The sequence below is a fragment of the Brachyhypopomus gauderio genome, chromosome 15, assembly GCF_052324685.1.
Source record: "Brachyhypopomus gauderio isolate BG-103 chromosome 15, BGAUD_0.2, whole genome shotgun sequence".
NCBI lineage: Eukaryota > Metazoa > Chordata > Actinopteri > Gymnotiformes > Hypopomidae > Brachyhypopomus > Brachyhypopomus gauderio.
The window spans coordinates 15,846,371-15,859,151 of record NC_135225.1 but is presented as its reverse complement, the minus strand read 5'-3'; the positions used below and the strand labels follow the sequence as shown (position 1 = coordinate 15,859,151).

Below are 12,781 nucleotides of genomic sequence, written 5' to 3'. Positions count from 1 at the left end.
GGACCGTGAATTGTGAAGCATCATTCAATTATCTAAAAAATATCCTATCAACTCCTGTAGTAGCTCTGCCAGATTTCAAAGTGCCATTTAAGGTGTTCACAGATGCATCCATGGAGGCTGTGGGTGCTGTGCTAGCACAAGAAAGAGAGGGAGTGGAACAGGTGGTGTCATACGCTAGTCAGTCACTGAATCAAACTCGGCATTGTTGGTCCACCTTTGATCGTGAACTGTGGGCTATAGTGTGGGCTGTGAGGGAGTTTCAACACTACATTGGACTGGCTCCTTTTACCATAGTGACTGACCATTGCCCACTGTTGAGCCTACGGCACATGGCCATTGATAATGAACCCACAGGAAGGAGAGGCAGATGGATTCTGGAACTGGAGCCGTACAACTGGGAGATTGCACACAAGGATGGTCAGCGCCACCTGAACGCTGATGCTCTTTCCCGGCGTCCTGATCGAGAGTGCCCAAGTAGCAGTAAATCAAACAACAAGAAAAGTGTACTGGTGGTAAACACCATACAGGCAACACCCTCAGACCCACGAATGCGAGGAACCCCAACTAACAAAGAAACTAGTACGTCATCCAAGGACTGGACGGCAGCTACACACGAAAGGGGGGACCCAGAAAGCCTGACATTGCTGCTAGGGTTGGCACATGATGTGACAGGCATAAGGGCATCGCAGGAAGCTGACAAGGAAATCCAAGTAGCACTGGACTGGGTGCAGAACGCCCAAAAGCCACCAAAAGCTAGACTAAGGGGGGCCTCTAGGTGCTTAAGGAAGTTCTGGACCGAATTTGACCGCCTTGAGGTACAAGATGGACTACTATGTCATGTAGTGGGTTCTTCCCCGACAGGAGAACAGGTGACACAAATTGTGGTCCCCTCCACTCTGGTTCCTGAGGTGTTGCAACAGCTTGATGGGGGTTCAGCCTCAGCTCACTTCGCAACAGAGCGGGTATGGGAACAAGCGTGGTGAATCTGCTACTGGCTGTCCATGTTCAGAGATATAAGGGACTGGTGTGAGCAATGTAAAGCATGCCAAAGACGCCAATCCCCAGTGCCACCACATCGTGCCCCCATGGGGAGCTCTCCTGCAACATCGCCATTTGAAAGAGTGGCACTGAACATTGTGGAGTTACCAGTGACAACCAAAGGGAATCGATATGTGTTAGTGGTGGAGGATTACTTCACTAAATTTGTTAATCTGTATGCACTACAAAATCAAACAGCACAAACTGTGGCACAGTGTCTATTTGGGGACTATGTGTTAGTACATGGGGTACCAGAGCGACTGCATAGTGATCAGGGGCGTCAGTTTGAGGCAGAAGTGGTACAATGTCTCTGTCAACTGCTTGGGATCACAAAAACGCGTACCACACCCTACAACCCAAAATCAGATGGGATGATTGAAAGTTTTAATAAGACCCTGATCGAACAATTAACAAGAACTCTTTTGCACTGTGGGGGTGAATGGGATGAGTATGTGATACAAGTAGCTTTTGCCTACAACACATCTGTACACGCTAGCACACACTTCACTCCTTATTTTCTCACTCATGGACGGGAGGCAAGGGTGCCCGCTGAGGTACTGATACCTAGCTGGGCAGTGGACTCACAGAGATTGGGGTCTTATTCTAATTTTGTCTCCTCACTTAAGGAGAAGTTGGGAGTTGCTTTCAGCAGGGCTAGAATGCAGGGTACTGAAGCACACGAGTGTCAAAAGCTGTATCATGACGATAAGACTCGGCACAAGCCCTACATAGTGGGTGCTATGGTGTGGCTTAACAACCCAGTGGAAAGCCGCATGAAGCTAGCCCCACACTGGAAAGGGCCGTATCAGGTCATGAAAGTGATGGACTCAGGGGGTGTTCCAGGTCTCACGTACCACATAGCAAATCCATTTGATATCACGGAGTGACGCCAGGTGGTGCACTATGACAGGCTGCGTCCGTACACACTACCAATCCGAGTGCCCCAGCAGGCCCCCTAATGCTGACCGCTCTTTGTCCCCTTCCCCAGCCTCCCCAGAGGCTATGTCCCCACACACTGACCCTGTTGGGATGCCTGATATATCCGATGGACCAACGAAAATGGGGAGCTCAGATATGTGGGGTATCACGAGGAACAGGGTTAGGAGGGAACGCAAGGTTCCCTGTCACTTACAAGACTTTGTACTAGAGTAAAATAACAAAAAGAGTAACAAGAAGAAAAGAGAAATACATGAGAGAAAGGAAAAGCACTGTTCTTTGTATAACTGTTATTTGTATAATGCTGTTGGCATTAGAGAGTTTTTTTTCTCTGTTAGGTATCTTTTGGTTATAAACAGGGATGTTCTTAAAAGCGGGGGACGTATGTAGCAGACTGTATTCTGTTTAGGAAAACTGACAGGGGGGAGTTAACAATGCTTTTTGTCCCCTGGGGATTGCACTAGTTTTGGAGGAAAATTCTGGGAAAGCGCCTGTGAGCGGAAAGAGAGATTTCTAAGTAAAGAGTGGAAGACTGTTTTGCATTACTGTCTCTGTCATTATTTCTCCAAGTAATACCGCTCGGTTACATATATATATATTGACTTAATAAGCAAACAGAGCACTTCCGAAATGGGCCATTTCAATTGCAGTGGCCAGCAATTTCTGCCCAGAACCTTCATAGAGGCCAAATTGCGTTCAATTATACGAACGTTCTTCATTCATGTTATTCATTTATTGCTAAGCGGGACGAGAAGCAGGAGTGCTATCTACGCCGGGGACAAGGCAGAAGAGCGTACATTTACCACTACATTTACCAGATCATACATTTCCCAGTGAGTTTAATTGGGTGATTAATGGTTTCAATCGTTTTCATATTTTGCGGTAAAACTAAGTTACTGCCGTTCGCTACAGCGTTGAACACTGTCAGAGCTAGCCACAAGCTCTTGTGATAAATAGGTAGATAAATAGGCCTGTTAAGTTCGTGTCAACCTTGTGTAGTTAACGGTGACATCAAATAAGAAACAAGATTTTTTTTCCCTAGAGTGTCTGTAGTTGTAACTGGTGAATCCAGGGACGTGTGAGGATAACATTTGCACCAGGGCTGAAAAGGTTGAAGATGAAGTTGTAAACTCTTGTCATTTTATAGCCTACCCTGTGCTTTAGCCCATGTTAGAAGCCTTTTGTGACAAAATAAAAACACGTGAACCCTGGTATTTTTTACACTCATTTTCGCTGCTGATGTTATTTATTGGTTCATTAAGACGTAATGCTTTTGACTGAGCCATCTGGAATGGTGAAAGCGGCTTCTCGCGTTTACGGATCTGGCTCCATGTATTGACAAGACAGGTAAATTTTTTTCAACGTGACATTATCGTGAGAGAAGTCAACAGGGAAGAGCGTGTCACGAAAGGCTTGCCATGTGAAAGCTACTAAGCTGTTGCTATTATTTTTAGTCGCTGTTGTAGCTTAAGTCACCATTTTGCTACATTCACAAACATAGTACCCTACTAGTTACTCGCTCCTCCTGGTACGTTCACTAGCGGCCCCGCAGGTCTAGAGTGAGAAGTAAACTGTAATCCGCACTCTGCATTCCGATGGACACTTTTCAATATTGCTTTAATTTTGGTACTTTTACTATTATGGATTTTACTATATTTGGCATCACCTGTCACTATATCAGCACACACACCCCCCCCCCCCCCCCCCCCCCCCCCATTGCACAACTTTTATTTTTGTTTGACATTTGGTTTTAAGCTGATTGATTTGTTTTGACAGTTGGTTGGTTTCAGTGAGCATCCACTTGTGGCAATGTAAAAAAAATCCTTTCTTTGGAGAGGGTTTGAATGGGAGAAAAATGTAATTTATACAAAAAGACAGCTCTTCATCACTTTCTTCAAGTATGCTGGGATGGTCTACACTAGTGGCATTTAAATCTGGATGTTGATTACCATTCCTCAGATTTGTAATGACTTGTAACTGATAATCATTCATGAAACTATGTGCTTTGTCCTCACATCTGACACCTGTATGACCTGGACCTTGAGGACTGTCATTTGAATACCTCTGGTCTAGGCTATTATTGAGGGGATAAGGACAAAGGTGTCTCAAAGGATTACTGCTGTATGCTGGATACATGGGATTATTCTCATTATTTCTATAGGTCTCATATTTGCAGTGCCAGTACTGTGCCTGCAATCAGGTGAACAGAGGTCTCCGGGTGGATTTCAGAGTTTCTGATTCAGTTGAAGACATTATGAAATGCCTCAGTGTCACTTGTCTGCATTTCCAATGATTTAAGGAAGATGAGAGATTACTGCACTGCTGGAGTTTGCATGGCTGTCAACCTTATGTAGGCTTACTATGGTGGAAAAAAACACGCTGAATTTTTCAGTTGGACTGTAAACAGACAGAAGGCTTTGCTGCTGTGTGAACATTATTCACAACCTGGTTAAATCCAAGTCCCCTTTCCTCTTTAAATTACTGAAGCATTATGCCAACCAAAATGTATTTTTACAAGGCATGGGTGTCCTTTAAAGTCTTCCTTGAGATCCAAGTACCCCACTTGATATTTTGAGAACCTATAGTTTCTATCTTCTATTTTCTTATTTGTGTTTTGTGTGCTTCTAACCAGGTAGCCTTCTGGTCTCTTATTAGGGCAACAAAGTCAGCAATCTGGAGGTCAGAACACAAGCTGAAACTGTCCTTGTTTCTCCTAGCCACATGCCTGCTTGGCACGTGTCACAGACCCAACCACTTCACCTCAGGGGCTCTCAAAGGGTGTGTGTGTGTGTGTGTGTGTGTGTGTGTGTGTGTGTGTGTGTGTGTGTGTGCGTGTGTGTACATGGGAGTTCAGGCAATGGACGGAAATGTGATAAGACAAAATGGTATCTTGTGTCTGTAGAGCATCCAGCTGCTCGGCAGAAGGACATTATACATTAACATGTGAAATGAGCCTGTGAGGATCAGTGTTGGGATCTGTGAGCTATGCTAATCTAGTTATGCTAATCGTTCCTTTTAGTTTGTTTCTACATGCTTGTTTTGCTAAGATGCAATCTATGTGTGTGTTTGTTTTTGTTTTCTGTGCTGCAATTCTGTCACTGGGTTCTAAAGCATTTGGGGCAGCAGTGATCTAACTGCAACATCCTATTCCTTAGTGTACAGTGTGATCTAATTCTACTGATAGTTTGTTCTACATGTCCGCATATATATTTATTTACCTGTTTCCTCGCTTACTAGGTGATCAGTGATGCATCTGTAATAATGGTGAACTGAAGGAAACCTGGGATTGAACAAGTATATATTTGATGTAAACTAGCATTGCTTCCAAAAACTAGTTCAAATAATAAGTGAGTCTTTGCATTTTTACGTCACTCCCTCTTCCTCTGTATGCATGTATGTATGACTGGTTAAAAAATTTTGCAGTATTTTATCTTCTGATGCTGGTAGATAAGGTGAAACGCAAGGCCCTTTCTAAAGAGCACATGTTACTCAAAGCTGCTTGAATGTTTTGCTCTTAAATAAAGCCAGATTGTCCCAGGGTTACCAGGATGGGTCAGACATAATGCAGGTCAGACTGAGGCACTATTTGTTCCCACGTTCATCATTTCAGCACTTTTCTGTGACTCTACTTTGGTTAGCATGGAGGGGTTTTTTATCTGTTGTGCATTAGTGCGGTGTTTATGGTGTTCTCTTTCAGAGTGATCAGGAGCTGCTAGGGAGTTAATGTGAACCACTTAGATGGGTGCAATGGTTGGCTCTTTTATGTAGATTGAAGGCATGCACAGTGAGAAGAAAGTTCAGCCTTCTTAAACGTACTGCTATTTTATGGCCTTATCATTAATTCTCTTCGCCTGCAGGCTTGAATGCTTGACAAGAACTTAAAGTAAATCCTGGAATTAAATGTATATCCAAAGGAGTATTGTTTGTGGTTTTCTGGCTTTTAAGAGGAATTCATTTATGATTCACTTTGTGGCAGTTGTGACGGCAAGCAAGGTTATTTGAGCTAATAATTTTACTTCTAACAGTGCTGGAATATTTATATTAATATTAGGGATGCACCGATTCAAGTTTTTCACTTCCGATACCGATTCAGATATCTGAGGCTTAGTATCGGCTGATACCGATCTAATAGAGTAAAACAGTGCTGAATCGACTTAAAACATTTTTTTTTAACACAGACATACTGAATTACAAGTTCATTGAAAACTCTGCACCAGTATAGCACACTTAAACAAACATAAAAACATGTAAAAACAACACAACTTGCATTTGTTCAGTCAGTGCAATTATGAATATAACATTGAATGTAAAATAAATAATACCAAAGAACCTGAAACTGACAAAACCAATAGGTTCACAACTTTGGTCAAACATGAAAAAAATAAACTGCAAGAAACCTTTGAAATGGTTCAAGAATTCTAAATATAATTAAAAATAAATAAGGAGATGAAATAAGAGAAACAGCAATACCTATGCGGCTAGTTTGCTAGCGCAGACATCACGCAGAGCACAAAGCATGTAACGGCCAGAAATACGTGTACTGTCTCTTTAAGGGAGCTATTGTTTTTTTTAGCTTTCTGCTGTAAACCGACTCAGACCACTGCTCTTTATTTTATCTTTATTTTATTTCTGTAAGTAACGCATTCAATGAGCTTTGGACAACTCACCAGTTCATGTATGAACAGTCAAGTAGTGCTGGAGCCCAGGTTCATTTTGGTCAACCAGCAAATAAACGGACTAAGTGGAATACCACGAGCGCGAGTACGAGTCAATTATTCACCTCTCCTCTGTGTGCTTCGTGTTTCACTCGCCTGTTAACTGTCCAAGTTCACTTCTATCCGGGACAGAGTGGATATTTAAGGTTGAACTAACTCCGAAAAACGTTACAAGCATAGAATTAGACTGAATAGATCTGTTTTTATGGATCGGTCACATTGTCACCGATACCCGATCTAGAATTTTTTCCAATATCGCGACCGATACAGATATTAATATCGGAATTGCTGCATCCCTAATTAGACTGATCCCAATTAAATCCTTTACTGCAATGGACAGACACAAAAAGCTATTTACAGATTTCTGCTTTATAGAAGGAGGACATATATGCCACAAAAACCCATGCAAAGTTCACTGCATTCACAGAATGTGTCTATTTTCCATATTTTCATATACTGAACATAACATTTGTTTAACATTCTTTCCAGAAAATGGGCTGACTTGGATATAATGAAGCAGTTATCAAATTATTTGATAAACACACTATGTCACAGAACTCAACTCAAAGGGAAGTCTGCATAAATATATATGACTGAAGATGCAAAAATATTTTGAATTATATGACTCATGACTGACCTTAAGACTGGATGCAAAGAAAATACATTTACAATTTAAATTTCGTGTAAGATTTTTTGTATGACAAGAAAATGGATACAAATTTCCCCAGCATTTTCCTTTCTCCCCCAAAAAGTCACACCTACCTTTCTTGATCAATAACCTTCTTACAATCAGCTCTAAACAGTCCATAATGAAACTAAAACTTGTATAAAATGCTGCGTGATTTACACATACCCTCATGATCTCTAGATAAGGCACAGGTGCGACTACGAACACGCTCACAAACGACCCACACCCACGGAACTACAAACATGGGCATAACTGCACGCAGACGACATAACGCCACGCCCACAGGGAAGAGTCCGGAGCCGTGACCGTGACAACTGCAGACTGAATTACCATTCCAATTAATTTTACTGCTAAGTCTTTTCTACGCAGACAGGTTAAGAGTGTGAATGTTGCCTGATGAGTAACAGGAGATGTTGAATATACTTCCTTTGTAAATATGGAGGACTACAGGGAGACACTGGTACAGGACACTTTTTCCAGACCACTGAAATCACTGATTTGGCATATGTATCCCAAACTAAATTAATAGGATCTATACATAAGAATTGGAATTGAATTGGATATAATATTAAGTTAGTTGGTAAGTTATAAATTTGATTTCTTTAGTCTTTAGTCACTGTAGTTCTGGTATAGTGACACCCATTCCATGACGCTCTCTGCGCACTGTTCTTGAGCTAATCTGAAGGCCAAAAGAAGTTTGGATGTCTGTAGTGATTGACTCTGCAGAAAGTTGGCAACCTCTTCACATTATGCGCTTCAGCATCCGCTTACCCCGCTCCATCAGTTTACGTGACCTACCAATTCATGACTGAGTTGCTTTTGTTCCCAAACACTTCCATTTTCGTAAAATACAGCTGACAGTTGGCTGTGGAATTTTTACAACTGGATTTGTTACACAGATGGCATCCTATCACAGTTCCACGCTGGTATTCACTGAGCTCCTGAAAGCCACCCATTCTTGCATGCCTAGGTGCTTAATTTTATACACCTATGGCCATGGAGGTACATTTGGCAATATAGTGTATGTATTCCTAGGTATTTTTACATAACAGATTTTTACAGGTAACATTTACAGTGGGGGCACCACACCAGATTCAATGCCTTTAAGCCATGACTATATTACCTGTGATTATTCCCCCCAAAAATTGACCCATTTAATGGATTTTTATCTCACTTAAAAATTTTGTAAGATGTATATTGCTGATAAGTGTCATATTTAATGAACATTGCACTCTGTTTGAACAATACAGATTTGAAAAGATTACAAAATATAAATTAGTCTGTGGTCACCATAGATAAGTGAAAATCCCAAGGAGCAACTGAGCCCTGTAACAAAAGGAACGCATGAGCCATCACCCTTTGTGTGTTATTTTAGTTTTTGATTTTGATATTGACAAATATGCTTTACTTGGCTTACTTCATTCACGTGGCATTTAAAAAGAAAACTTTAACCGTGTAATTAATTTTGTTGTTCTTTAAAGGTATTTAGTTTTAAAAATAAAACTGATAACTGCATTTAACCCTGGGAATATTTTTTTAATGTAAAAGTTTATAATTATATTTGATAGATATTTGAAACACGAATACAGGTTTAGGATTTAATGGAATAAAAATAATCACAATTTAAATCAAAATATTCTGTGGAAAAATCGCAATTAGATATTTTGCCAAAATCGTGCAGCCCTAGAATTCAGCACAACTGATAACTAGATAGATAACGGAGATAATGGAGACAAACGTTTATTGAATTCTACTGTCCAAGCTTATCATCGTCATCGAGGAAAAAATATTCGCGAAACATATCGATATTGTTTTATCGCCCAGCATTACTTGAGAGATCTCCACACAGGAGGGGTCCTGTCTTTTGTATCCCTCTAAAAGTTTGGATTAAAGGAACATCAACTCATGCCTCAGCCCTGTCTGGGTTGTGCCTGATGTAGTTGGTTTTAGCTGTTTTTAGCCATCGTTATTTCTCCCTATGGTATCATTGTTGAGAAAATGCTTGTTGCGTATTTCCATGTGTACGTGTGTGTGCCATTGATACTTCCTTTTGTCAACACTGTGGTTAGAATTAGGGTTAGGTTTAGGGTCCGTGCCCAGTTCTTCCTAATATAGGCTGCTCGTTCTTGACTCTAGACCTTACTGTTGAAGGACTTAAAGTAAACATTTGAGCATAGTATGATAAATTGCTCCCTCACCCCATTTCTTTCCATCTGTCCCACTGGAACTGTTTGTGAGCTGAATTCTAACCCTCCATCCATTTTGTGTGTGTGTGTGTGTGTGTGTGTGTGTGTGTGCTTGTGCGCATACATGCATCTTTTGTGTTCATGTGTGCCTGTTTGTCTGTGTGCTCACGTGTCTGTCTGTGTATCTGTGTCTGTGTGCTTCTTAGGTCGTGACCCGGGGCTGTGAGACCACAGTGATGACTCTGCGGCGGAATGGCCTTGGACAGCTCGGCTTTCACGTGAACTTTGAGGGCATTGTGGCCGACGTGGAAGCCTTCGGCTATGCGTGGAAAGCGGGCCTACGGCAAGGAAGCCGGCTTGTAGAGATCTGCAAGGTGGCCGTGGCCACACTCACCCATGAGCAAATGATTGACCTGCTGCGTACTTCCATCACCGTCAAGGTGGTGATCATCCAGCCTTATGAAGACGGTACTCCCAGAAGGTGCTAAGCTCTTTCCTTCTCTCTCCATTCTTTTTGTGATTTTTCTCATTGTATGGTTAAGCTAGAGCACTTGTGTTTTCTAGTCAGCTGTTCTCTAGCTTCTGTGTGCTCTGGATATTCTTTGAAGTCTCTAGAAGATCTCTGGCATGCCACTTGTTTGCTTGCTCAAGTCCTTCTACCGTTAGTGTTCAACTGAAAAATAAAAGTACATATAAAACCTGCGGTGAATGGCATGCTTGTTTGTTTGAGTCTCTTAGAATCCCTGGGTGTCTTTACTGTCTCACAGGCTGACTGAAAACAGATGAGAGCTTTACATACAATACAATGAGTATGTATTTCAGTGGGTGAGGGATCTCACCAGCTGGGCCGGGGCAGAACGGGCATGGATAAAAGATTGTTTTTCTGCTGTCCCACTGTGGGGGGGCTTGATTAATGGCAAAACATTTTTGGGCTGTCTGACTTGGTACATAACAGTTTTGTGGCTTTATTCCTTGTCTTGTTTAGTCAGTTGATGCCATATATTATCCTGTGCTCTTACACACTGTCAGGGCTAGATTTTAAGAGCTGATGTTATTTAAAATACAGAACACTGAATATGTTAGGCTACATAGTAAGGGGGTTTCTTCATTTCATCATGAGTAAGAATGTGTAGGAGAGGAAAACCAAGGCTGCTGTCCACACAGATTATCCGCAGTTTATCAGTCGGTGATGAGTCCAGTGTGTTCTTGCTCATGTCCCAACCACAGTGAGATCCATGTAGGCCAGTCGTGTGATGATGCATAAAGACACCCTCATAATCTGAGTTCACAGAGAACCAACACAGATCAAATGAACCACTACTGAACCCAAAGGCAAAGCTTATGACACCAACATGTCCAGCTTCTGGCATAGCTGGCTGAAGAATGTAAATCATGGATCTTGCACAATACCACAGATAGTGAGCTGAGAACATTATTAGATTGAATCTTCAGGGTCCTCTGCTGTGTCTCTTCCTGCTTTACATTTTAAAAAGAATAGGAAAAAAATACAGCCTCTTCAGTTCCACTTCCATTAGCTCAAGACAAAAGAATTTATGACATTCTATAGGCCCTGACTCACTGATTGCTAAACACACAAAAACAAGGCCTGGGGGCCGCTTTGTTGGATTTGAGATGTTTGTCCTTAAAGTCCCCATTCCTAATGTACTAATTAATGTTTTCAGTACTCAGAAACGGCGTCATATTGGCTGTGATTTCTGATTGGACATATAAAGCTACTGTATTGACTTGAATGTTTATCTGTCCTCCATGTAGCATTCCTAAAACAGAGACCTTATTTTGTCTTGTTTTAGATTTTTTTTCCAAATAATGTTTCTTTCAAAAGAAAGAACATGTGTTACCTGTGTTCCTTTTAAATGGAACCTGTGTTACCTGTGTTCATTTTTTATATCCCGCTTTACTGTTTCTTCTTGTTCATTATGTTTATGACGACCATGAATTTGACATACAGTGGTCCATCTAGAACAAAATGAAATATGGATCTAATATTGAAAATCTATTTATTTACACAGTAGCTCCAGGATGTGACCGTGAGCTCAGGCAGTGTGGACCGTTTCCTTCATTACTGTACTGAGAGATTTAATCTACTTAAAGAAGGCATCTACCTCAAACTCAAGAAATATGTATAGACTGAGAATAATCATTTTTCAATATAAAAGTAATGTTAGAGTGTATATGACTATGCTGTATGAACTTTGGCCTTTGCACACTGTACACATGTTCACGCAGACATTTCCTAGCCCTATTTTTTTTGTTGTTTTTTTTTTTTGTGATATCGGTGGAGTGGGAGTGGGTGTGTTAGCCTTTGCCTTAAGTGAATATGACCTGAAAGAACTATGGAAGCTCTAACACAGTTACTTTATGTAAGACCATTTTGATGCATTAATATTTTATACAACATTAAAACCAATTAAACCAACCGACACATTTTAAATCTTCTCATACAAGCAATGGAGGACTTGGCACATTCAAAGATTTTCTGGTGTTCATAATTTATTCTCTGATGTGCTAAGGCCTGGTGAGCAATGCAATTGTACATGGATCATTGTCCATAAACTTTATATGTAGTGACAATTTAGCCTTTGATTAAAAAAATCATTTATGTCGCTTAACACTTGATATTGTCCTTATTCAGAGTAACGACCTCTACTGAAACACCTCAGTGTATGGGGGATAACAATCACGTGTTTTCTCAGTGTTCCTCAACACTGATGTTGTCATAGTGATATATTTCTCTAAAAGAAGCAGTATGTCTCTTTTTACATGTAAATTGCATTTTAATCAATTACACCTCTGCACCAATTATGCAGGCACTTGACCTTGTTAAGCATTTTTGGTTTGTCAAATGCTAATTTTCAAGTCTCACAACTGCAACAGGTATATAAACATTATCAAGGAAATGTAATGTTCATGGAAAACGATGCAAAAGCAAAATGAATGCTCAGTTAAGCATAGCGCTTTGTGACAACATATGTTGTGAAAAGCGCTATACAAATATATTTGATTTGATTTGATTTGACTAATGAAATCAATATAATAATACTGCATTTGCCTGTTCATACTCCATGTGGTTCTTGACATGCAGTGGTGGTAAAGAGCTCTCTATAAATCAGGACCTCTAAAGCAGCCTCTGGTCTGCTTAAAGAGAAGAGACTACTCCCTCAGGCTGACTACGGGTGTGAATGTTTCCCCGTGCTCTT

General features: G+C 40.9%; 1 protein-coding gene across 5 annotated transcripts in view; it reads left to right on the top strand.

Moving 5' to 3' along the window:
- The window catches only part of LOC143476274 (signal-induced proliferation-associated 1-like protein 2), a 115,295-nt gene that overhangs the window by 60,391 nt on the left and 42,123 nt on the right, over positions 1–12,781 (top strand). For all 5 annotated transcript variants that reach the window (XM_076974378.1, XM_076974380.1, XM_076974379.1 and 2 more), the window contains exon 9: positions 9,770–10,044. In XM_076974378.1, the coding sequence (XP_076830493.1) occupies positions 9,770–10,044 (275 nt within the window). The remainder of the gene's footprint in view (positions 1–9,769; positions 10,045–12,781) is intronic.